General features: G+C 39.5%; 1 protein-coding gene across 10 annotated transcripts in view; it reads left to right on the top strand.

Annotated features, from left to right (window-relative positions):
* Nucleotides 1-26,888, top strand: part of CUNH2orf76 (chromosome unknown C2orf76 homolog) — a 71,608-nt gene extending 44,720 nt beyond the window's left edge. For 9 of the 10 annotated variants that reach the window (XM_053909584.1, XM_053909607.1, XM_053909588.1 and 6 more), the window contains 4 exons: nt 4,016-4,066; nt 8,663-8,700; nt 17,980-18,061; nt 26,712-26,888. In XM_053909584.1, coding sequence (XP_053765559.1) covers nt 4,016-4,066; nt 8,663-8,700; nt 17,980-18,061; nt 26,712-26,788 — 248 coding nt within the window. In that variant the 3' untranslated portion in view covers nt 26,789-26,888. The remainder of the gene's footprint in view (nt 1-4,015; nt 4,067-8,662; nt 8,701-17,979; nt 18,062-26,711) is intronic. The other variant, XM_053909592.1, reaches the window with a different exon arrangement.
* The last annotated feature ends 649 nt before the right edge of the window (nt 26,889-27,537 follow it).

Genomic DNA, 27,537 nt, shown 5'->3' with positions numbered 1-27,537 from the left:
ACAGTGTCGCTTGGAGGTAGACTGATAAGTTAAAGATGTTTACTGCAAATCTTAGAGCAACCACATGTTCAGGCACACACACACATTACCTGAGTTATAGATAATAGGCGAACAGAAGGGTTAAAATGGAATCATAAAAAATTGTCAGAGAGCCATTTGTCAAAAGAATGTAGAAGAGGAAATAACAGATGGACAAAACCAAACCCAAATAGCAAAGTGGTAGATTTCAATCCAATCATATCAGTAATCACATTAAATGTAAATGGTCTGAACTCCCTAATTAAAAGACAGACATAACAAGCAGTCCTAAATTATGTGTTACCAATAAGGCATGCACTTTTTTTTTTTTACTGTTTTTATTTATTTTTTAGAGAGAGAGAGTGAGTGGGAGAGGGGCAGAGAGAGAGAGAGAGGGAGACACAGAATCCGAAGCAGGCTCCAGGCGCTGAGCTGTCAACACACAGCCCGACGTGGGGCTCAAACCCACAAGCCATGAGATCATGACCTGAGCTGAAGTCGGACGTTCGACTGACTGAGCCACCCAGGTGTCCCAGGGCATGCACTTTAAATATAAAGATAAAAATCAGTTAAAGGTAAAAGGACATAGAAGTTATACCATGCTGATACTAATCAAAAGAAAACTGATATCAGATAAAGTAGAATTCAGAGTTAAGAATATTGCTGGGGATAAAGACTCTCATTTGATAATGGTAAGACACCGATTAAGATGACATAAGGATTCTAAATGTTTATGCACCTGACATGACAGAACTTCAAATATGTATGAGGTCAAAGCTAACAGAACTGCAAAGAAAAATAGGTGATTCTGCAATTATTGTGAGAAATTTCAGCACTGCTCCCTCAATAATTGATGGAGCACAAAGAGAATCTGTAAGGATACAGAAAACTTGAACAACACTTATTGGACTAAATTGGCTACATTGACGTTTGTAGAACACTCCACCGGACAACAGAATACACATTCCTCTCTGGTGTACACAGAACATATACCAAGAGACCATATTGCAAGCCATAAAACTAAAGTCATGATGAATGTAGAAGGATTAAATTCATACAACGTAGGGTTTTTTGACTACGGTGGAATTAGATGAGAAATCAATAACAAGTATCTCTGGAAAATTCCAAAATATTTGGAAACCAAATAGCATACTTCTGAATAACCTACGTGCAAAAGCAGAGGTCAAAAGACGCAGTATTGTGAACTGAAAAAAAACGAATGCACAACTTTGCAAAATTTATGGGAAACAGGTAAAACAGTACTTAGAGGAATGTTTATAGGACTAGAAGTGCCTAAATTAGAGAAGAGATCTCAAATCAATGATTTCAGCTTCTATGTTAAGAGACTAGAAAAAGAAAAATTAAAACCAAAGTAAGCTAAAATAAAAAAATAAAGATTGCAGTAGAAAATAGAAAACCACAGTGAAAATAGCATCCAAAGCTAATTCTTTTTTCTTCATGATTAAAAATTTATTTATTTATTCATTTATAATTTACATCCAAGTTAGTTAGCATATAACATAGTGCAATAATGTTTTCAGAAGTAGATTCCAGTGATTCATCTCCTATGTATAACACCCAGTGCTCATCCCAACAGGTGTCTTCCTTGATGCCCCTTCACCATTTACCCCATCAGCCCCTCCAGCAACCCTCGGTTCTCCATATTTAAGAGTCTTATGTTTTGTCCCCTTCCCTGTTTTCATATTATTTTTGCTTCCCTTCCCTTATGTTCATCTGTCTCGTATCTTAAAGTCCTCATATGAGTGAAGTCATATGATATTTGTCCTTCTCTGACTGACTTACTTCGCTTAGCATAATACCCTCTAGTTCCATCCATGTTGTTGCAAATGGCAAGATTTCGTTCTTTTCGATTGCTAAGTAATACTCCATTGTATATATATATACCATATCTTCTTTATCCATTCATCCATTGATGGACATTTGGGTTCTTTCCATACTTTGGTTATTGTTGATAGTGCTGCTATAAACATTGGGGTGCATGTGCCCCTTCGAAACAGCATACCTGTATCCCTTGGATAAATACCTACTAGTGCAATTGCTGAGTCTTAGGGTAGTTCTATTTTTAACTTTTTGAGGAATTTCCATACGATTTTCCACAGTGGCTATACTAGTTTGCATTCCCACCAGCAGTGTAAAACAGAGCCTCTTTCTCCGCATCCTTGCCAACATGTGTTGTTGCCTGAGTTGTTCATGTTAGTCATTCTGATAGGTGTAAGGTGGTATTTCATTGCGGTTTTGATTTGTATTTTCCTGATGATGAGTGATGTTGAGCATTTTTTCATGTGTCTGTTGGCCATCTGGATGTCTTCTTTGGAAAAGTGTCTATTTTGCCCATTTCTTCACTGGATTATTTGTGTTTTGGGTGTTGAGTTTGGTAAGTTCTTTATAGATTTTGGATACTAACCCTTTATCCAATATGTCATTTGCAAATACCTTTTCCCATTACGTCGGTTGCCTTTTAGTTTTGTTGATTGTTTCCTTTGCTGTGCAGAAGGTTTTTATTTTGATGAGGTCCCAATAGTTCATTTTTGCTTTTAATTCCCTTGCCTTTGGAGACGTGTTGAGCAAGAAATTGCTGTGGCTGAGGTCAAAGAGGTTGTTGCCTGTTTTCTCCTCTAGGGTTTTGATGGTTTCCTGTCTCACATTTAGGTCTTTCATCCATTTTGAGTTTATTTTTGTGTATGATGTAAGAAAGTGGTTCAGTTTCATTCTTCTGCATGTTGCTGTCCAGTTCTCCCAGCACCATTTGCTAAAGAGATTTTTTTCCATTGGATACTCTTTCCTGTTTTGTCAAAGATTAGTTGGCTGTCCATGTGTGGGTCCATTTCTGGGTTCTCTATTCTATTCTATTGATCTGAGTGTCTGTTTTTGTGCCAGTACCATGCTGTCTTGATGATTACAGCTTTGTAGTAGAGGCTAAAGTCTGGGATTGTGATGCCTCCCGCTTTGGTTTTCTTTTTCAACATTACTTTGGCTAGTTGGGGTCTTTTGTGGTTCCATACAAATTTTACGATTGTTACAAACATATACTTATTTTTCCCCCATTTTACTCAAAACGTGGCTTACTTGAAAAATAATGGTCAGCCTTTCTTTACCTTTAACATATCTTGAAGATCTTATATTAGTAGAGTGCTTTCTTGGCCTCTTTTTTTTTTTTTTTTTTTTTGTACAGTTGAAAACTATGTCTCATTGTTTGGGCATATTATAATTTATTTGCAAAGCCTCCCCACCGGAGGACATTTCTTTGGATTTTCCTAAGCATTTGCTATTGCAACCAGCGCTACAGTTAGTATCCTGGTATATGTGTCATATTGAACACGTGTGCAGAGTGTGCAAAGTGTATCTCTGTGATCAATTCTCCAAGTGGAATTGCTAGATCAAAGGGTATATGCATATGTAATTTTGATATATATCAGATTGCCCTCTGTAGGTATTGTAGCATCAGATGTTATTAATGAAAACTAATACTGGTATTTGAAATACTCCTTTAAAAAGAATATTTAGTTTGTTTGTTTTTTTTTTTTTTTGCATTCTTTGCTGAGGTAGAGTAGTTATATTGTAGGTTGTCTGAATTTTGGGAAGAGTAATGACTGTTCTAGATCATTGGTTTCCACTATTGGCCAAAGACCCTGAAGGGGTCATATGCTAAACTAACATCAACTGTATAGAAAATAGTACCTCACACATGAATGCTATATATTTCAAATGTGCATAGATGCTGTTGTATTGAATAAAATGCCAGTGCATTTAAGAACGTTGCTGAATCCTTAATTCAGCTAATAACGGCTCAACATCTTCTCAGTGGTTCCATTATTTTAGGTGACCTTTGGATTTTGGTGGCATGTTAGCTTCATTTTGTGTTCTATTGACCTTTTCAAAGTAGCTTAGTCTGGAGGTCTAGGAGAACAGAGCAAAAGACTATGCATATACCATGAGTGTCTATTTGAATATAATAAAAATAATATTTCTTTTATAGATATTCCTTTAAGGACCAGCCTGCCACCACCATTCAGAAATTATAAATACGGTAACTAATTTTTCGTATTCTTTAAAGTGTATATTAATATAGTTTCACATTAGTTTTACGTTGCTAGCAATTTGAATTTGGTTTTTAAAAATTAGTTTACTATCTGTAAATAAAAACCAATATGGAAGTTTATTTAGAAATCTCGAAATCCTGGTGTATCATTAAATTGTAATTGTGTATGAAAGTGTCCTATTTATGAGGAATAAATAGCATATTTGGCAAACCATGTCTAAAATGAATTTCTTGGGGCGCCTGGGTGGCTTAGTCGGTTAAGCATCTGGCTTCGGCTCAGGTCGTGATCTCGCGGTTTGTGAGTTCGAGCCCCACGTCGGGCTGTGTGCTGACAGCTCAGAGCCTGGAGCCTGCTTCGGATTCTGTGTCTCCCTCTCTCTCTGCCCCTCCTCCGCTCATGTTCTCTCTGTCTCTCAAAAATAAATAAACATTAAAAAAAATTTTTTTTTAATTAAATGAATTTCTTTGTAAGGTAACCAGAAAAGAAAAGTGATTAAAGACTGGGAATTAAAAGAAGAGATTAAACATTAATTTAAATGCCAGTAACTTGAGCATATTACATAGCAGTTTTGTATGTTGCAGTGTTGTTTAAAAATGTAGTAATGAGGCAGGAAGTTGGGTTTCATTATTTGGTAAAAAGATGGCATGGTTATTAACCTTCAGCAGAATGACACTCATCAAACTTTGAGTCTGAGACTTCACTTGAAAATTATGACGCACCTAATAAATATTTCTGTTAATTGGTACAGACATTTTTTGAAGTATAAATTTTTTATTACCTTAGATCATTTTTTTTGGAGTGGCTTTTAATTCTGTTCCCATTTGGTAGAGCAACTTATGACCTAAAATACTTTGAAATCACAATCTTCACCGTGTGTATGCATTTTAATATCCAGAGACTAATTGTGAGGTCATAAGGGGTAGTCAAGCAGAAGTTGAAGGCGCTGAGTGGAAAGTACTTTGATTTATTGGGCTTAAAGAATTTACATACTAAATATTGAATAAGAGAAAGGAATAAAAAAGCATGGTTAAGTAAATATGAAACTTCTCAATTCTGGCTTTCATGGCTTTCAGAGTATAATCACTTGCAATATAACCTTAAACTTGAATCAACCTACAAATGCCGTTTCCTTTTTTGCATGGTGCGTGCGTGCCTCTGTGTGTGTGTGTGTGTGTGTGTGTGTGTGTGTGTGTGTATACAATGCATATGCATACATACTCAAACTTGTGTTCCATGTAAGTTATTTTGAAAAATAAGTTTTAGATACTGGCATTAGAATGTCTGACTATTAATCATCATGGTGGTAGATCATGTGCCTTTTATATTTCTCCACCTTTTTAACACTGCTTTGTTCTAGGATTTGTGTACTATTTAGGTGAATTGGCAGAAGAAGTGAATACATTTATCTGTGAAATTAGAAATTAGAGAACTAGGGTTTTGATAGACTTCCAGGGACTTAGTAACTCAGTCTGGGTTTGGCTTTGTAACAATCTGCTGCTTTGTGTTCACTCAGAACAGCCAAACATTACTTTCTCACCTGTCATTGTCCTTCGGTATTGCTACATACTCTGTGGGAATAGAATCCATTGGGTGATGGGGAGTGGAAAGGGTGCAGAGTCAGATTTCCACTCTGTTGGTTGCGGTCTTTGTGCCCTTGGGCAAAGGGCTGGCTCACTCGACTTGCGAGTCTGAGATTTCTCATGGGCTCTTCTCCCATTTAATTGTCATCTACATCTATTATTGATTTATCCTGACCAGACTGTGTGTTCTAAAGCACATCGGATGCTGTCTTATTTTTAAACCTTGTCACCTAGACACTGTGCATGTGTGTAATAAATATTGGTGGCTGTGCAGCATGGAGCTTCTAATACTGTTTGTTTCATGAGGCTGTGTCAGATTAAACAATGCTCGTGTGAACACGTCAAATACCTAACAAGTTTTTTATTTTTATTTTTATGAGGTTATATTCCTCAAGGAATTTCCATTAAGGGTGCAATACCCATAGATGTTGTTTCTGTTAATAATGCAGATATTTTTGGGGGTGCCTGGGTGGCTCAGTCGTTTAAGCATTCAACTTCAGCTCAGGTCATGATCTCGTGGCTTGTGAGTTCGAGCCCCACGTCGGGCTCTGTGCCGACAGCTCAGAGCTTGGAGCCTGCTTCAGATTCTGTGTCTCCCTCTCTCTTTGTCCCTCCCCTGCTTGGGCTCTGTCTCTGTCTCTCTCTCAAAAATAAATAAACATTAAGAAAATTTAAAAAAATAATGCAGGTTTAAAAAATTTTTTTAATTTTTAATTTAAAAAAAATTTTTAATGTTTATTTTTGAGATAGAGACAGAGCATGAGTGGGGAAGGGGCAGAGAGTAGGGAGACATAGAATCTGAAGCAGGCTCTAGGCTCTGAGCTGTCAGCACAGAGCGCGACGCGGGGTTCGAATTCACGGGCCGTAAGATCGTGACCTGAGCCAAAGTCAGACGCTCAACCGACTGAGCCACCCAGGCGCCCCAATGCAGTTTTTTTAAAAAAAAAGAAGTAAGAACAAGTGAAAAAAGATTGTTTAACAAGAAAGGGACATTATTATTAGTATAATATATTTTGCTAGCTTATTGTTTCTTATCACATCTTACCCGTTTCTGTTGGAGGGAAAAATCTATAAATTTCTGTTCACATTATTTCTTCTTCTGCTAAAAAAAAAAATGTAGCCCTCTTATTATGGGTTTGCAGAACCCATTAGAACAAAGATATTTGTAATTTAAAGGCTCATTAGCAAAATATCTAGAACATAATTAATATTTGGTAAGACCAAACTACAGTTTTGCATATTGATTGTAACAGGCTTTAAGTGGGATTCATTCTTTTTTTTTTTTAATTTTAATGTTTATTTATTTACTTTTGAGAGATAGAGAACACACATGTGTGCACATAAGTGGGGGAGGGGCAGAGAGAGGGAGGGAGAAAGAATCCGAAGCAGGCCCCAGGCTCCGAGCTGTAAGCACAGAGCCTGACCTGGGGCTCAAACCCACAAACCATGAGAACATGACCTAAGCCGAAGTCAGATGCTTAACCAACTGAACCCTAAGCAGGATCCTTTTACTTAAAAAACTGTTACTGGCTTTTCTAACTTGTCTCTAATAATAAACCAGTATCTGTCTATAGTGAGAAAAAGAGAATAGGGAACTTGGAATAATAGGTAATCCAAAAGCCAATTTGTTTATTTTCTTGTGTACCTTATAAGCTTATTTTTAGCAATTGTGGTATATTTACATTCCTAATACTCATTTTTCACTTAGATTAGATTTAGTTTTAGTTCTTAACAATACATAGAGTTTTAGGATTAGGCTGACCTTGTATTAAAAATTGCAGTTGATAATTGAAAGCTGACTTTAAAATAATGGGTAACTCTGAGTGCTAGTTCTTAACTGGATAGCTACCCTATTCTTTTGTGTTATTAGAACAGAGTTAAATCAGGGCCTGTTTTTTTTTTTTTTTTTTAATTTTTAATTTTTTTTAACGTTTATTTATTTTTGAGACAGAGAGAGACAGAGCATGAACGGGGGAGGGTCAGAGAGAGGGAGACACAGAATCTGAAACAGGCTCCAGGCTCTGAGCTGTCAGCACAGAGCCCGACGCGGGGCTCGAACTCACGGACCGCGAGATCATGACCTGAGCCGAAGTCAGACGCTTAACTGACTGAGCCACCCAGGTGCCCCTCAGGGCCTGTTTTTTAAAGTAGATCCTTTTGTTTTACTATTGGAATTCCTTATGGAATCAAATGGCATGATTGATAGAAATAAATTTTAGTTTAAGCTTAAGAGTTTATCCAGATATAATAATACATGTAATCACAGTACACTAATTAAATGGTGAAATAAAACCAAGTGAAGAATTGGAAACTTTGTGACTTTAAGCCTGTTGAATGCTGAGCCTATTTATAATTAAGAGGTCATTGTTACAGAGTCAGAATTTGCCCAATGCGGAGAAATTACTTCTTGGAAAAGCACAGTGTGGCCTGGCTTCAAGGTAAACAGATTAAAGAGTGAAGGAGGATTGAATAAAGCAGATTAGACGGTGTGAGCCTGTGCATCATTTGAAAACCAGGAGGCAAATACTGGTACTCTGTGGGCATTAGCAGCCTTGGCCAGATTACCAGGGTGATCCTTTGACCTCCTGCCACTTGTATGCATTCTGAGAGCCGGGTAGATTGTTTTGAACTGCTTATGTTAATGTCCAATAATTTTTTTACATTATTTGCTCGTTGTAGCATTCTGCAAGTCCCCCCAGGGACAAGACAGAGTGACATGATCCATCTGGCTTCTGTTCTAAGGGGAAGGTGTGCCAAGGTGACTGCAGGTTACGGCATATAGTTGTGTGTGCCAAAGGCCACAGCTTTCAGATATCTTTAAACACAGTGATCTTTAATGGCCTATAGTGGTACTTTTTCTTCTACTGCACTACATTTTTAAGTGAACTGGTCGTAAGGCAAGGACGTAAGTTTCTCAGTTCTGTAGCTGTATCTTTCCATTGCAAATTGTTAAAATGAAGTTTTAGAATAATCTTTGTAAAAATACTTCTTTCTTTCTTTCAGATAAACTAAAGATTGTTCATCAAGCACATAAATCAAAGGTACGTTTCATATATACGGCATCTGGCACGTAGAAAGTAATCGCTGTCGGCTGTCTCAGTGAATAAGGGAACAAATGCATGCACTTCTAAAATATTTTCCATTATAGTAGCATTTTTTTATTTCATAAGTACCCTTCCTACAGCCTTACTTTTCCATTAAGGAAAAAAAAAAAACCTCACCAAGTCATATCCCTGTGAGTAGTAGATCTTGTTAAAAAGTATTAATTTTTGGGGCGCCTGGGTGGCTCAGTCGGTCGAGTGTCCGACTTCAGCTCAGGTCACGATCTCACGGTCCGTGAGTTCGAGTCCCGCGTCGGGCTCTGGGCTGATGGCTCAGAGCCTGGAGCCTGCTTCCGATTCTGTGTCTCCCTCTCTCTCTGCTCCTCCCCCGTTCATGCTCTGTCTCTCTCTCTATCTCAAAAATAAATAAACGTTAAAAAAAAAAAAGTATTAATTTTTAAAAAAGCATACATGGGGGCGCCTGGGTGGCTCAGTCGGTTAAGTGGCCGACTTCGGCTCAGGTCATGATCTCGCGGTCCGTGAGTTTGAGCCCTGCGTCAGGCTCTGTGCTGACAGCTCAGAGCCTGGAGCCTGTTTCAGATTCTGTGTCTCCCTCTCTCTGACCCTCCCCCGTTCATGATCTGTCTCTCTCTGTCTCAAAAATAAATAAACGTTAAAAAAAAAAATTTATAAAAAAGCATACATGTTATTTTTTTTAATATTTATTTATTTATGTAAAGAGCGAGCGCGTGAGCCAGCATGAGCAGGGGAGGGGCAGAGAGAGAGGGAGAGAGAGAGAATCCCAAGCGGGACTCAAACTCATGAACCGTGAGATCATGACCTGAGCCAAAATCAAGAGTCAGATGCTTACCTGACTGAGCCACCCAGGCATCCCAAAGAATACATGTTCTATATCAAGCGAATATTTAAAATAAAATAAACATAAGCATAAAACTTGGTAAAGTAAATTTAGGTTACAAAAAAAAAAAAAAGAGGAAACCTTCTGTTATCTGGCAGTTCAGTATCTTTGATTTTCTTAATTGTGTATCAGAAGAAAAGAGCCAAAAGCAGGTAAAAATAATTTTATTGTTTTTTCTGACCTATCTCTTTCTGTGTGTAAGAGACGGTCCAGGACTCTGGCTCTTGGGAACATGCCTTCAAGTTGCACGCAGGGCATGGCCTGCAGTCTTAATGGTATCTTACCTGCTCTGGAGAAAGCTGTTTATTTATCATGTGTTTACATGTCTGTTTTCTTACTTTTTTAGAGTAATGTATTTATAAAGCCACAATCAAAGATTTGCTTCTCGGGGCGCCTGGGTGGCTCAGTCGGTTGAGCGGCCGACTTCGGCTCGGGTCATGATCTCGCGGTCCGTGGGTTTGAGCCCAGCATCGGGCTCTGTGCTGACAGCTCAGAGCCTGGGGCCTGTTTCGGATTCTGTGTCTCCCTCTCTCTGACCCTCCCCCGTTCATGCTCTGTCTCTCTCTTTCTCAAAAATAAATAAACATTAAAAAATTTAAAAAAAAAAAATTTGCTTCTCATACAGACTAAAGCGATCTTTTTTCTTGAATGTCAATGACTTTGTATCGACTCCTCATTAAAGCTGTAACCTTAGTCTATTATACAAACTAGTCAAGGATGAGGGACCATAATCTGTTCTTCGTGTCTCCAATATCTGGCACAATGCCTCATTCATAAGAGTGTTTTTATAACAATTTAAAAAAATTTGTTATGTTTATTTATTTTTGAGAGTGAGACAGAGGGTAAACTGGAGAGAGACAGAGAAAGAGGGAGACACAGAATCCAAAGCAGTCTCCAGGCTCTGAGCTGTCAGCCCAGAGCCTGATGAGGGGCTCGAACTCACAGACCACAAGATCATGACCTGAGCCGAAGTCAGATGCTTCACCGACTGAGCCACCCAGGCACACCATCGATTTTTGAATTAAGTATTTATTTTTGAATTCACCTAATTTCATTGTCTTTTCTAGTCATAGATGCCTACCATAAACTCAGTCAGCCTTCAAGTAAATGTATACCAGACATTACAAAGAAAATGGCATCAGGGTATGGCTATCAAATGTGAATTAGTAACTTCAAAACACATTTTTTTTTCCTTGTAGCTTAAAATAGCACACATTTATTCTCTTCTAGTTTTGGAGGCCAGAAATCCAAAATTAGTTTCACTGGGCTAAAATCAAGGTGCTGGTAGGACTAGTTCTTTCCAGTAATTTTACTTTTTTATACCACGGATTATATGTACCAATTTGACGTTACCCCTTGTCAGATGCTTTAAAATTCAGTGCCACATGTGTCCGGGCTGCGGTGTGGAATCTGCACTTTGTGTGAGTGCTAGAATGTCCCTCCACTATGGCCGCCAACTTCATTCTTTTTCTGGGACAGGAGGGTTTACAACCTTGTCTCTAAAATGTGGAGAATAGGAAGTTTGGGCTTGTTATAGAGGGAGAAAAATATATACATATACGTATATGTGCGTGTGTGTGTGTGTATACATACATACGTATGTATGTATACATATGTACATGTATACATACATATGTATACATACGCACACACACACATATATATATATAATAAAGTTATAAGGAAACAATATGCTCTTTGAAAAGGTTGTGAAATAGAGTGATGTCATTCTCCATTCAGTGTTGCATTTTTACATTGTTGGACTTGTCCATATGATCGTACGATTAGGTACAAAGACCTGATTCATAATATTCAAATACTCAATATCATGACATTTAAAAAAAAATCAGGAAATTTTCCTCTTGTAGTTGGAAATCTATTAGAATTGTTTCTTATGTTAAAAATGGTTTTTAAGTTTATTTATTTTGAGAGAGAGAGTGGAGCAGGGGCAGAGAAAGAGAGGGAGAGAGAGAATCCTAGGCAGGCTCCGTGCTGCCAGTGCAGAACCCAACATGGGACTTGAACTCATGAACTGTGAGATCATGACCTGAGCCAAAACCAAGAGTCTGATGCTTAACCAACTGAGCCACCCAGGAGCCCATTTCTTATATTTAAAACATATGTTTCAACCTGGCATGTTAGAGTTATACAATTAGAGCTTATCTTTCCAGTTGAACAATGCCTTTATTTAAAGAAATAAAGTTGCTTTAGAATGTTTCTGGAATCTGGCTTTATAAATTTTCATCTAAGCCATAACCATTCTAGTTAAGTACAAACTATACACCCCAGGGATGATTCTTCCACGTTTCCTCTTCAGCTTTTTATAAGGAAAGGGGTTAATATATTTTTACAGATACAGATTTAAAACTTAAGAAAAACTTTACCCCAAAGCCCTCATTTGTGCTTTATCCAGCTTCCAGTCATTTTTCTCATTTCCCCATCTGCATCCTGTTTTCCGTTTTCTGTTCCTCGTCTGTGGGGCTTGTAAAGCAACCCTGGACCAGCGACCAGCCCATCAGTTTTCCAACAACCCAGCAACCCAGCTGTAGTTTTAGTCTCCTTCCTCAGCCAGAGGAAGAGACTTCCAACTGTCTTAATGACCTTGATCACAAAGGCATTTCCCCCATTTCCTCAATTTTCTACTTTTAGAGACTTCTTAATTACCAGGTATCTACAGAAATTTCTTCCCACTATTACAGTGAAACTATCTGGATACCTTCCTGTGAGAGCCTCCTGTTTGGAGGAGCCTACTGTTTGGAGCTCATAAGCTCAGTTTTTTGTTTTTTGTTTTTCCCAATGTTTATTTATTTTTGAGAGAGAGAGAGAGAGAGAGAGAGAGAGACAGAGCACGAGCAGGGGAGGGGCAGAGAGAGAGACGGGGGGAGACACAGAATCCGAAGCAGGCTCCAGGCTCTGAGCTGTCAGCACAGAGCCCAACACAGGGCTTGAACCCGTGAACTGCGAGATCATGATCTGAGTTCAAGTCAGATGCTCAACCGACTGAACCACCCAGGTGCCTCTGAGCTCAGTTTTTGTTGAATGAATGAGTCAATCAATAGTACAATGTAAATAATTACCGTAATATGATTTATGGTTATCAAGAAAATGTACCTGTGTGTGTATTATGGGGCTGTTTGTAAAGTCAGAATAATTCCTATTAAAGAGTTTTAAAATGAAAACTCTAGGGGCGCCTGGGTGGCTCAGTCAGTTGGGCGTCCGTCTTTGGCTCAGGTTATGATCTCGAGGTTCTTGGGTTTGGGCCCCACATCGGGCTCCGTGCTGACAGCTCAGAGCCTGGAGTCTGCTTTGGATTCTGTGTCTCCCTCTCTCTCTGTCCCTCCCCTACTTGTGCTCAAATAAATTCAAAAATAAATAAACATAAAAAAAATTGTTTTTAAATAAAAACTCTAATTTCTCCTATATTGTGAGTTTGGAAACCAGGTAACTACTCTTGTTAAAAGTTTTTGAGAGGAAGAAGTCATACCCTGCAAGAAATTTTTTAAGAAATGTGCAAGATCTTTAAGAAGAAAACTTCAAAATGCTAGTGAGGGTTATTCAGTTGTCCAGGTCCATTGAACTGAACTCCCCTTAAGATCTTTGCATTTTATTTATGTGAAATTCTACCTCAATTTAACAAAAAAAAAAAAAAAATAGACACACCAAAAGGATCCAACATAAGACTTAAATGGAAATGCTTAGGGTATTTGGATAGGAAGATGCACCAGCTTGAAGATGTCTGTTTTCTTAACTTAGTTAACTTATGAATTTAATGTCACCCCAATAAAATACAGCAGCAGTTGTGTATACATATGAATTAAAGAAGCTGATTGTAATACTAATATGCAAAAAGTAAAAACAGTCAGGAAAAAGAAGAGAAAGGAGAGTGGCCAGCCCTGACATGTATTAGCCATATGATTAAACTAAAGTAAATAAAACAGTGTAGTAACTGGCACATGAACTGTTAGGTGAATGGCACAGAATTAAAAGTACAGAAAGAGACCCAAATATATATGGTAATTTAGTGTATAGTAAATTCAGAGCTGTAGAGAAAATATGGAGGATTCTGTAAGTGTTACTGGGACAACTGGGGAGACGTCCAGAAAACAGCTAAATTGAATCCGTATTCTTTTCTTCATGCCAAAATAAATATCCATCGGGTTAATGACTTAAGTGTGACAGTAGAGCCCACAGGTAAGAATGTAGATGAAACAGATTGAACATGAGTAGATCATTTGTTCACACCAGGTGATGGGTATGTGGAGGGTTCAGTATGCTGCTTGGTATACAGTGTATGTTTGAGATTCTCCATAATTAAAAGCTTAGAAAAAATGAAATTGATGAACATGTTTGAAGAAAACGTGAAATTTTAGAAGGAATTTTGGAATGAAGGCCGTTCTAAGTAAGATGTAGAAAACCCAGAAACTGTCAGAAAAATTGCTAAGTTTACTTCATGTATTTATTCAACAGGCATTCAGCACTTTTACTAGAAAAAAAAAAAGCATTATAAGAAAAAAATCAAGGAAGGAATGAACACTGGAGCAAAATTTTCTTTTTTTTCTTTTTTTTTAACTTTATTTTTGATTTTTTAAAATTTACATCCAAATTAGTATATAGTGAAGCAATGATTTCAGTAGATTCCTTAATGCCCCTTACCCATTTAGCCCATCCCCCCCTCCCACAACCCCTCCAGCAACCCTCAGTTTGTTCTCCATATTTATAAGTCTCTTTTGTTTGGAGCAAAATTTTCTAAGTTATATTACAGACAAGGCCTAATTTTCTTAGTGTGTGTGTGTGTATGTGTATTACAATTCTATTTAAAAAATTATCATTTGAGGGGCATCTGGCTGGCTCAGAACAGCATGTAACTCTTGATCTCGGGGTTATGAGTTCAAGTCCCATGTTGGGTATAGAGATTACTTAAAAATAAAGTCTTTTTAAAAAAATTATCCTTGGGGCACCTGGGTGGCTCAGTCGGTTGAGCGTCCAACCTCGGCTCAGGTCATGATCTCACAGTCTGTGAGTTCGAGCCCCGCATCAGGCTCTGTGCTGACAGCTCAGAGCCTGGAGCCTGCTTCCAATTCTATGTCTCCCTCTTTCTCTGCCCCTCCCCTGCTCATGCTCTGTCTCTCTCTGTCTCAAAAATAAATAAAAACATTAAAAAAAAATTATCCTTTGAGCCCATTAAAAAACAAAATATTTATGACTTTACTCAAAATAAATACAAATTAAGACTGCACATAATCTTCATCTGTTAGGTTGCCAAAGATTAGACGGTGTTGATAATACACCGTGTCAGGGGGGCTGTGAGAAACAGGTACTCTCAGCAATTGGTAGCGTTCCTGTAAAGTGGTACCACTTATGTGAAGCATAATTTAGCAATATCTGCCAGAAAAAAATTGTGTGTATTCTCTGACCCAACGATTCTACTTCTAGGAATTTATCTTACATATAAAACTTGTGCAAAATCTATCTTAGCCATAAAACTTGTATGTATGCAAAATATCACACGTATGAGAGGTTATTTGTTGCAGGGTTCTTTACGGTGGCAAGAGATGGAAACAATCTAATGGCCATCAGTGAGGACAGAGTGTGTGTATATGTGTTTATGTCTCTTCAGTGGAATACCCTGCAGCCTTGCTAAATTATGAGGCATCTCGTATACCAATTTGGAATGATTTTAAGCTATGTTTTAAGAGAAAAAAGCAAAGTGTTAGAATATAGTGTACAATATGCTGTTATTTGTTTGAAAAATTTTACATGCACATTTCTGCCTGCATGAACATATACAGACACAGTGTCTGGAAGGATATACCAGAATTAGTAGAAGTTATTTGTAGGAGAACTGGGCACCCCGTAGATAGGGATTGGAAGGAGACGTACTTTACACTCCATCCATATGTACTTGGAGAATTTTGTATTATGAGTATGTTACCTATTCTAAAATGATTTGTTTTAAATAACATTCCCCCTCCCCCCGCCCCACCCCCCCCAGCCGCCGCCCGTTTAATCTCTGTGCTTTGGAGATCAAGCCCTGTGCTCTCTAGTAGGTGAAGTTGTGAACTGTGGAGCATGGCTTCTGGGCCTTCTATTTTGGCTGCTGGAGTGGCCTTTCTGTTGACTCTCCCTCTTAACCATATTTTAGAAATAGACTATGTTGCTAAGCAGCTGCATTCTGGTTGACAAGTGGATTGTGTGTTCATCTCTGTGTGCTTTTTGGGGGCAGATATCAACTCAAAGTCTTCTCCTATAGTTATAATATTTAACTGGATTTGTAAAAAAAAAAATCATTGGAGGACAGATTCATCCACCACCACCTGAAACCTCATCGTGAAAGGTTACAGTCAATATCACATGGGATCAAGTTAATATGACATGGGATCATGTGTTTACTCGATAGGGCAAGGTTTTTAGATACATGGAGGTAAGCTTGTTTTTCCCTGAAGTCAAGCTGGTCAGAGCTCAGGCTTCAGTTCCATGTACTCTGGGTCTGTTTTGTAACCTCTCTGTTTCTTGAAATACTGTGAGGATGAGATGATGATGATGGTGATGGTAGTGGCAGTAATGATCATGGTGGTGGTGGTGGCGGCGATGATGATGATGGTGGTGATGATGATGATAATGGTGGTGGTGGTGATGATGGTGATGGTGGTAGTGATTATGATGATGGTGGTAGTTGTGGCGATGATGGTGGTGGTGGTGGCAATGATGATAATGATGGTGGTGATGATGATGGTGGTGGTGGTAGTGATGATGATGGTGGTAGTGGTTGTGGCGATGATGATAACGATGATGGTGGTGGTGATGATAATGATGGTGGTGGTGGTGATGATGATAATGATGGTGGTGGTGATGATGATGGTGGCAGTGGTTGTGGCAATGATGATGGTGGTGGTGGTGATGATGATGGTGGTAGTCGTGGCAATGGTGATGGTGGTGGTGGTGATGATGGTGATGATGATGATGGTAGTGATGATGGTGGTAGTGGTTGTGGCGATGATGATAATGATGATGGTAGTGGTGATGATGATGATGGTGGTAGTCGTTGTGGCAATGGTGATGGTGGTGGTGATGATGGTGATCATGATGATGGTAGTGATGATGGTGGTAGTGGTTGTGTCGATGATGATAATGATGATGGTGGTGGTGATGATAATGATGGTGGTGGTGGTGATGATGATAATGATGGTGGTGGTGGTGTTGGTGTTGGTGGTGGTGGTGATGATGATGATGATGGTGGCAGTGGTAGTGATGATGATGGTGGTAGTCGTTGTGGCAATGATGGTGGTGGTGGTGGTGATGATGGTGATGATGATGATGGTAGTGATGATGGTGGTAGTGGTTGTGGCGATGATAATAATGATGATGGTGGTGGTGATGATAATGATGGTGGTGGTGGTGATGATGGTGGTGGTGGTGATGATGATGGTGGTAGTCGTGGCGATGGTGGTGGTGGTGGTGATGATGGTGATGATGGTAGTGATGATGGTGGTAGTGGTTGTGGCGATGATGATGGTGGTGGTGATGATAATGGTGGTGGTGGTGGTGATGATGATGATGGTGGTAGTGGTTGTGGCAATGATGATGGTGGTGGTGGTGGTGATGATGATAATGATGGTGGTGGTGGTGATGGTGGTGGTGTTGGTGGTGGTGGTGGTGATGATGATGGTGATGGTGGTAGTGGTTGTGGCAATGATGATGGTGGTGGTGGTGATGGTGGTGGTGGTGATGATGATGATGGTGGTGGTAGTCGTTGTGGCGATGATGATGGTGGTGGTGGTGATGATGGTGATGATGATGATGGTGGTGGTGATGATGGTGGTGGTGGTTGTGGCGATGATGATGATGATAATGGTAGTGGTGGTGGTGATGATGGTGATGGTGGTCTCCTGGAACACTGTGAGGATGAGATGATGACGATGATGACGACAGCAACAACAGAATAGCAGCAGCTAACGTGAAGAGTCCTTGCTCTGTGACGGATAACATATTGATGGTTTCGTCTCATTTCATCTTCACCACAGGGCAAAAGAGAAGATTCCTTCCTCTCCCCTTTTCTACAAAGGAGGACACTAAGTCTTGGAGAGGCTGTGTCGTTTGTTGAGAATACACAGCGGGGCATTGGTGGAAACCAAATTTTAATCTGGACCTGGTGCCAAAGCCCTGTGCTCCCCAGCCCTTGCGGAGCGAGCACACATAATGGGTGCTCACATGTGTGTGCTTCTGCCCTGTCGGTGGTGGGAACAGCATGTGACTCCGGTTATTGCCGTGACCCAGGGTAACAATCCTGTGTCTTCGAGAAGTCTTACCAAACACAAAGCACCTATAAGTACTGGTAAGATGCAGGTTTTTTTTCTTTCCAGACGAATGAGCTTGTGTTGAGTCTGGAGGATGACGACAGACTCATGCTGAAGGAAGACAGCACGCTGCGAGCCTCTGGAATCGGTGAGCGAGAGGGGCCCTGTGGTGCTGGAGGGGCGCTCGCTCCCCCAGCCTCTCTGCTGACGCCCGGCTGATGATGTTTGGATAACTCACCGCAAAGTAAATGCTACCCTGGGTGCTCTTTACACTCCCTGATAATTATTCAGGGGAGGAGGACGAGAATGATGTACATTCAGATCATTTGACTGAGGGCAGGAGATATCTGCTCTCCAAATGTGCAGAATGCAAATAGTTCTTTTCAGCAGGTATGCTCAGAATTCTGCTGAGAGTTATTTTAAGTGATTGACAGGTTATTACTCACTTAATAACCTACTTACTCTTATCAGCATCATTTGAACTGACGGTTTGAGAGAAACGGACCTGGTAAAAGTAACGTGGAATAATGAAGTAAGATGTTGTTTGTATAACGTGCAGCGCAGTTTCTAATAGTCTTCTGGATCACTCAGGGCCCGCCAAGCCGTGGAATTTCAAGCAGGAGCCTAGTGTGTGCGGTTGAAAAGGGGCCCCACCTAGCTCTTCAACCTGTGTGTGGTTCTGTTTTAAAGAAATACCATGTGACATGTTTTGTGACCATTAGATGTCACTCTAATTCTGTGTATGTACACCTAAAGATCATCTGGCGATAGCAGTGAAAATTTTCAGAGGTGTGAGCAGTTAAAGGCACTATGCCTCTGACATACCTCTGCGGTCAGTGACTCTAATGAAACAGCACAGATCACACTTCCTTCATAATTATTTACATGTACTGGTTAAGGGGTACTCTAAGTGAGGTCCCTATTAGGAGGCTTTCCATCTTTTTGGCAGGTGTTCTCTTGAGTCATTTTAGTGACATATGTCAGGAGTTTGATTTCGAAGGGTCCGTGTGGCTAAGGTAAGTTCCTGACATGTCTTCTTTTTTTTTTTTTTTTAACGTTTATTTATTTTTGAGACAGAGAGAGACACAGCATGAATGGGGGAGGGGCAGAGAGAGAGGGAGACACAGAATCGGAAGCAGGCTCCAGGCTCTGACCCATCAGCCCAGAGCCCGACGCGGGGCTCGAACTCGCGGACCGCGAGATCGTGACCTGAGCTGAAGTCGGACGCTTAACCGACTGAGCCACCCAGGCGCCCCCTTGACATGTCTTCTAATTTAAGTAGGATTTTGAATAACACGTTACAAAATCTTAGACTGACTTTCCCTGTTTGTTTCCACTATTAGCTGGATTTAGTGTCTTTTCATATTATAAATAGGTAAGATTGCTATTGTTTGAAAACACAGTTTTTATTTTGGCATTTATTTCTTCAAATGCTATTATATTATTACAGCAAGTGGCACCTGTGTTATTGACGCATACAGCACCTAGAAGTTAGCCCCGCTTGTTACTAACGCATAAAGCTGTAATTATTATAACAGATTGCTGTGGTATTAATGTACGATTGAAAGCTGCATGGAAAAGATCAGAAGCAAACTAAAAAAGAAGTCAGAGTTCGCAATATGATACAGTTTTGACATCTCAAATAAGTGGGGAAAGAGTGAATTAGCTAGAAAATGATGTCAGGCCCATTGCCAAAGCATTCAGGAAAATAAAATTTAAATCCTTATCTCAATCTTTATTCCAAAATAAGTTGTGGATTGATTAAATGTCACAATGTAAAAAAAATTTTTTTTAAATAAAATGTAGCTTAGTAATTTCATAATCATGGGGAGAAGAGCTCTCCAAGCATGACTTTGAAGGCAGAGCCATAAATCGGGGCGAAATGATATATTTGACCACGTAAAAACTAAAAATTGTAAACAGAGTTAAAGCAGAAGCACCAAACTATGAAAAAATACTTTGTATATGACAAAAAAGTTATTAGCCTGAATTGATAAAAGCTCTTATAATTAGCTTGAAAAAGATAAGAAATCCTACTGGTGGAAGAAATAGCTAATATATGAAAAATAGTTCAGCCTTATTAGTCCTGAGAGAGAGAGATACATGATGATAGATGCTATTTTATGTAGTAATAGTAATCTAGTGGTTAAGAATTAGAGACTGGAGCCAGAGTGCTTGGGTTTACAACCTCATTCTGCCACTTACTGGCTGGGTGACCTTGGACAAGTACCAATTTGTTATTTATTATTTCTTTTAAACATTAAAAAACATTTTAAAAAAATATTTATTTTTGAGAAATAGAGCACGAGCAGGGGAGGGGCAGAGAGAGAGGGAGACACAGAATCCGAAGCTGACTCCAGGCTCCAAGCTGTCAGCATACAGCCTGACATGGGGCTCGAACCCATGAACCGTGAAATCATGACCCGAGCCAGAGTCGGCCGCTTAACCAACTGAGCTGCCCAGGCGCCCTGACAAGTAGTGGTTTCAAGACTAGCAGACATGAAGAAAAGTGGTAGTATCCAAGAGAATGTTGGGAAGTGGATACTCTTTTGTACTACTCTTGGGAATGTATATTACCTCTAACTTCCTGTAGGTCAGTTTGGCCAATGAGACTTTCTCGCTCCTTAACTTTGTCTTGTATCTGTTACCAGGCCAACAGGAGTACGCTTCCTCAAACTCTGTGACTCCCCGGAGGTTGAGATGTGCCTTCAGAGGGGTGGCAGGGGTTCTCTCCCCTTCCCTGTTTGTGAAATCACTGGTGTAGAGCTTTCTTTATTGAATGGAAATAGAATATATTGTGTGATACCATTACTGTTTAAAATATATGTTTACACATCTGTATGTGTATATGGAGAAAAGATCATGTAACAAAATTTTAGAAATGGTTCTTCGGGTGGTGGCACTTTAAACAATTGATTTTTTTTTCCTCTCCATATTGTCTAATTGTTCTTGTAGTGGAAAATTTTTATACAGTTCACATATACTTAATTTGTAAATTAAGGAACCAATTTTAAAGAATAGACTCCTGAAAATTGGTTTGAGTGAGGGCTCTGCATTTCACTTATTTTGTGACCTTTGGGAAGCCATTTAGTGTTTTTGAATGTTCTGATCTCTATAACACAAAACAGAACCAATTAGACCTGTGTCAGACTGTTGTCTTAAGAGTTGAATGAAAAAAATATATGAAAGCATCTGGAACGATGTCCGTAGAGACCCTCAGAAATACTTATTTGGAAACCATTTTGGAGAAGGCAGTTGGCAAATGTGAATTGTTGGTTTAATTGTCTTTAATCTCAGACTCCTGTATGGGCACCTGGGTGGCTCGGTTAAGTGTCCGACTTCGGCTCAGATCATGATCTCACAGTTTGTGAGTTCGAGCCCCACGTCAGGCTCTGTGCTGACAGCTCGGAACCTGGAGCCTGCTTTGGATTCTGTTTCTCCCTTTCTCTCTGCCCCTCCCCTGCACAAGCTCGCTCGCGCGTGCGCACGCCCTCTCTCTCTCTCTCTCTCTCTCTCTCTGTCTCTCTCAAAAAGTGAATAAACATTAAGAAAAATTAAAAAAAACTTTCAGACTCATGTAATGAACCACCTGTGAAGGTAAGCATCAAATCCATCTTTTTGTCATTCCTGTTTTAAAGCCATGGGTCTTTGGTGAGAATCAGATCCTTTCCATGAGTCCCAGGGTGGTACAAGAACCTTGCAAGCCCCTAGCCCTGCTCAGGGGTGACGCTAGGCCCGGCCTGAGTGGCTCTCCTGTCCCACGCGTCCCTCCGTGTTGCCTGGGGCCGTGTAGCTGTACCCTGGAGAAGCTTCATTTAACACCTAGGGAAGGAGGTGACGGGCCCTGGAGACCAACCAAAAATTCTAAGTGGGAGTAGAGTTGTAAAAACGACCCTTGAAGTGTGCGACTTTTCTGGGGAATTGCCCCTCCCTCAGTGCTGTGTCTGGTTCGGTTTTTAAGAGGTTTAAGGGAAAAACTCGACGTCGTCCCTCTCCCTTTGTACCACTTGATCTTGCTGTAGAGCTGTCACTCTGCCATCACAGCCAGTTGCCATGGGAATAATGCCAATGTAACAAATTTATCATTATGACTTCTCTGCAGAATTCATGAAAGGGAAAGAAGGACTGTGTGTGTGGAGGGGAAATGAGGGGAACAAACTTGTTTGAAGATCTCTTTTCTCACGGAGAAATTCTCCAGTTCCTGCTCCGACCTTTTATCTGCATCGCAGATCCCAATTGTATATTCTGCGCCTGACGTCAGGGCAAATTTTCGCTTGCGGACTCAGAGCTAAAAGACAGAAGGAAAAAGATTTGCTTTTTGGAAGGAAGAAGAAAGCTTGGCTCAGAACTGTTATTTGTAATTGAAAGATTTTTACCTTGTTATTAATGATTGTGGTTTTGTGCACTGATTCCCCTAAGTGGTAGATTTGCATGTAAGTATTTTGGGGGTATCTCTTTCCTTTTGCAACACTCTGCCACTATTATCTTTTGAGTCTTCTTTCCTTAGGAAAGAAATGGTGGCAGGGTAACTCTTTTCAACCAGTTGTGTTTTGCTGGAAATATTTTAAGACAAGATACAGTGTCCCAAACCAGGAGTGCTGATCTGAGGGAAGAGCTTGCATAAAACCAGATCCTGTGATCCTTCCAAAGCTCCCTTGTGGTCTGTTTTCCTCCTGCGTGTCACCTCTTGGTGCCTGCCCATGACCAGATCCCTGACTCTGTGCCCAGCACCTTCTGATGACCTCACACGTACAGCTGATATTGTGGGATTCTTTGGCTTCCATTCCTTTATCAGGCTCGTGTTTGATTTGTGTTTCCTGAAGGTTTGGGTCCCTTTCCCATTCTCTTCTGGATAGTAATATCTTTGGGCAGATGTGCTCTCCTCCCTTGACAGCGCGGGAAGGGGGCTGTTCTGTACTTTAAACATCAACACAGTGATAGTCTGGTACTCAGGGAAGTAGGTGCTAGACCCAGGAAATTGGGCTTCCAGAGCAAGAGGTCTGGACTGTTTCCTTTCTACCTTCCCCTCACCATTGTGGACATCACAGGCCTGTGTCCAGTCTGTCAAAGGTCAGATTTCTTTTACTATTCGTTTTCTTCAAACTGTAGCTTGAAACCCTCTCTGCCAGCTGATCTCAGGAACACCAGACGCTTGAAGCAAACATAAAATAAAAACCACTGTGTTTGGGAACTTTCTGCCTGATCCCTTTGGTGCAAAGTTAGAAACATAACTCAGCTGTGAGCACAGTTTTGAATGATTTGTACATTGGGATTTTGTGAACCTTGCAAGGGTAAGATGTATTCCTGGGCCAGGAGAGAGGGCAGAACTTTGTCCTTTTGGTCTCAAATTGCCACAGAAACCAAACCTCGCTCTTCGCGTATTGTGTGTGTGTGTGTGTGTGTGTGTACGTGTGTCCATAATCTGCAATTATTATCACATTACAGACTGCCTTGATCATTATCTGTCCCACAGAGTCAGCGCACAGGTCTCTGTCTCTCTTCTCAGACAACAGTTACTGTGCCTTATGCTACATTGGTGCTGACTAGTACAGGCTAGGGAGTTTGAAACTGCAATAAATCCTTGTCGATGGGTGAGTTTTTTGAAATAAGCTAGTTAAGGAGTTTAAGCAGATTGCCTTGAATTTTCCTTGAGATTTCACATTTAAAATTGGTTTTTCTTACATCCTTTTATATAAAGTCATTATTATTTTCCTTTTAAAGGTGAACGTATATGGTGTCTGACCTGTTTAGACACATGGTATACAATTATTCATTTCATTTTCAAAGTTTGAATGTCCTGGCTTATGTTCATTTCAGTAAACTTGAAAGTCTGCATTAAAATGGTGCGTGGTATTTGAAGGATTCTTACTTGATATCATTTGATAGTAAGACAAAGGATGAACTGGCAATGTATTTATTGGATTTTAGATTTTACATTCATTTCAGATCCACTTGCCAAGGCGCTCTGCACCGGAGTGCCCTGTCGCCTACAGCACATTTAATTTAAAATCAGGTGCCCTGGGGGACTGGCACACAGTAGCCTTCCCGAGGGTTCTTCTGGAGCCATTTTAAATAGAATTGGAGAAGCAAGAATTTAAGGGATGATGGTGCGAAAGGGTGATTATGGAGAGGTCTTGAAAATCTTTTGTAATTTGTTTTCATTTTAAATTCACAAGTAAATTTGCATCATCAATACAGGAAATCGTTGTCTCAAACATTTTCAACAGAATTTTATAGATTTTAAAAAACATTCCATTTTGTTTGAGGACCACATTACTAAAGTTTACAATACATCTTAAGTCTTACTTTTTAATGTTCCGAGTAACCTGCTTTGAATTTGTGTCTTGTTTTCCAGTTTTTTAAGGGTGTCAGTTTTACCAGCCTGAAGTTTTTGAGTGTAATCCATTTGTCAGTCTTGTTTTTTTTTGTTTTTTTTTTTTTGAGGAAAAGTATTCATCTGGAAATAAAATCTTGATCTTAGGAGGATCTCATTTTGAGCCTGTATTATGGGAGAAGGCATAAATACTTTAGATAAATAATGAATTGATCTGTAAGTTAATTTAAACCCGAGCAAACCTGCATGTCAAAACAAAAACGCTTCGTCAGTGTTTTCTTTACATCCGCTTATTCTGAACCTGTTACTGCGGTACTGAGGAACCATACGATGCATCCCTTTCTCAAAAGGGGTACAGATAAATGTCAGCTGCAGTAAGTGAAAACCGTAATTACAGTTAGTGTGTATTGAGCAAAGTGCTGTGTGGGCAAAGCACTGTGTAAAGTTCTGTATGTAAATAGCACATCCTAGATAACACTTTGCATTGTGATTATTAAGAACAGGGTGCCCATTCTCCATTTGAAGAACGATTAGCATCGCTTGTAAATGATATAGGTCTACCTTTGGGCTTGCTTCACTTCAAAAAAGGAAACCCCGGGAGCTTTTTATAGAAAGGACAGACCCCAAAACATCTTCTCTTTGAATACTGAATTTTCTGAAGCCCCCTTGTCAACAGTTTACTGATTCCAAGTGCAGGGCCTGTTAGCCATTCTTTTAAAGGCTGTTTTCTTGTAAAATGTAGCTGTACGTGAGCTTCTGGTTTGCCTGGGCTGCATTTGTTTACAGCCCCTCCTCACCGATTCTCAGTTTCTCTCTGCCCACCTCCTCCCCACCCCCAGGCTCATTGTGCCGAGATTGTAATCTGATTTTCATCAAGATTCATCTTCACTTAATCTTGAAGATGCAGTGAGACTGGAATGAGGATCTGAGACTATGGGTGTCTTTATTTTCTTCTTTCCACATTTCTGTGTTTTCTGTAATGAGCACGGGCAACTCATGATTGAGAAACAATAAATTTGATATTCTTTTTTTTTTTTTTTATTTTTTAATATATGAAATTTACTGTCAAATTGGTTTCCATACAACACCCAGTGCTCATCCCAAAAGGTGCCCTCCTCAATACCCATCACCCACCCCGCCCTCCCTCCCACCCCCCATCAACCCTCAGTTTGTTCTCAGTTTTTAACAGTCTCTTATGCTTTGGCTCTCTCCCACTCTAACCTCTTTTTTTTTTTTTTCTTTTTTCTTTTCTTTTTTTTTTTTTTTTCCTTCCCCTCCCCCATGGGTTTCTGTTATGTTTCTCAGGATTAAATTTGATATTCTTAAGACCAGCATTTTTTTTTTTTTTTTTTTAACTGAAGTGCTGTGCCAAGCTCCTTAATTTCATTCTTTTGTGGTAAATTCTAGCGATGAGATGAGTTTGGTAAACTAAGAGACCCGGGGGTGGTAATCCTTGGCATCTTTCCCTATTATCCTATTTATTTGGCTTGAAGAGTTTTACTTGTCTGTTTTTAGAGGATATGTTAATTGAGTGATCAGTATTCATTACAAATAATCTTGTCTGTTTTCTTGTCGAGATTCTGAAGGCCCTTTTGCTCTTTCTGTAAAAGCTAAGCAGACTGTATTAACTTCTGGTTTAATTTAAAAAACGAATGTGGAACTTGTTGGCGCACACCTTAAAGAATTGCATGTTTAATAATTGGAAGGCTTTCCATCAGATTTGTCTCCAGTCTGAATTAATAATGTTGCTGACTTATTGTTTTAGAAGACGGAGTCCTTGACCTGCTGGGTTGAAAGAATGTGACTGCTTTGCCCCTCTGTGGGTCCTTTAGCTGTGCTATATCCCCTGTGAATAATTAGAGGTGTTTGAAGGTATTGCGGTAGAAGCCAATTTGTGTCTTTCACTTTGCATATTGTTGAAGCCTCATGAATTAGTCATAAGCAGGCAAAAAATTAACTTCTTCAGACACATATTTTGATGGGTCATGAGGGAGAATGTAAAGTGATCTGTAAAGTATTCTACTGATCCTCTAAGTATTAAATTATTATACCTACAGGCTAATTTCAGAGAGAGAAAAAAAGAGCATTCTTCCTCCGCCTTCAGTAACTGAGCAGCAAATTTGGGGAAAAAAAAATAAATGTTAATTTTCTGGGACTGTTAAGAGGTCTATAACATGAGCAATTTTATGGTTTCCTGGACACCAGAGTCTTGTACGAATTCTTGTTTTTAATTGTTTTCTTGTGTATTTTTCTTTTTAATTTTAAATTATTCGAGTTCAGAATTCTTACAACAACCAATACTTCTTGTTGATTTGATGAAATGTGAAACCAAACAAGTAGCTCATTTTTCTCACTTTCGGCGTCTGAAACACTGAATCAGAGTAATATGGATTTCAATACTTGCTTAAAAATCTAGTTTTACATTAACATTTTTTTCCATTGTCTTTTTTTTTTTTTTTTTCAGCTCATGAAACTGAAATTGCATTCTTCTGTGAAGAAGATTATAAGAACTACAAAGCTAATCCCATTTCATCCTGGTGAAAACCCTTTGGGGTCTCCCTTTTTGCAAACCTGTCTTAAGCTTTTTATCCCACTAGTGAGTTTTTTTTTTTGAAATTGATAAATAAACTTAAAAAATTAATCGCAGGCTCTGCGATTTTTGCTGAAGTCTGTGGTGTTTTCTGTCCCTGCAGGTCTGTACTTTTTCTTTTTTTCTTGTTGTAAAATAATGTATTTATTTATGAGAAAAAAACAGACGATTTTTTTTTTTAAGTGAAAGAAATGGTTATCCAAAAATCATCATGGATGATTGGTTCTCTAGTCATAACTTATTTTTCTGAAATTAGGGGTTATTTGGGTGGCTTGCATGTTGGGTTCCTTAAAAAGATTGGAAGATGGGGCGCCTGGGTGGCTCAGTCAGTTAAGCATCCAACTTGAGATTCTCCCTCTCCCTGCCACTCTCTCTCTCTCTCTCTCTCTCTCTCTCTCTCTCTGCCCCTCCCCTACACGTGCTCTCTTGGATGTGTCCACCCTCTCTGTCTCTCAAATAATGAATTTCAAAAATAATTTTTTTAATAAAAAAAGAATGTAAGACTAAGGTCATTCTGTTCATTTTGTGTTCTTCCCATGGTTTCCATTAGAGCCACTGTGGACCGTTACCGTCTTTGGTTAGCAGAGATTATGAGTCTCTCATGACCACCAGTGGCATCTTTTTGGCCACAGGGAGAGGTTTTCTGATGTAAGAGTGTTTCTTTTCTTTTCATATTTCAGCCCACACAAGTAACACGACT

This window comes from Panthera pardus, unplaced genomic scaffold, assembly GCF_024362965.1.
Source record: "Panthera pardus isolate Hobbes unplaced genomic scaffold, ASM2436296v1 HiC_scaffold_10, whole genome shotgun sequence".
NCBI classification, from domain to species: domain Eukaryota; kingdom Metazoa; phylum Chordata; class Mammalia; order Carnivora; family Felidae; genus Panthera; species Panthera pardus.
Note: the sequence above shows the minus strand (reverse complement) of the source record. Positions and strands in the feature narration are given on the sequence as shown.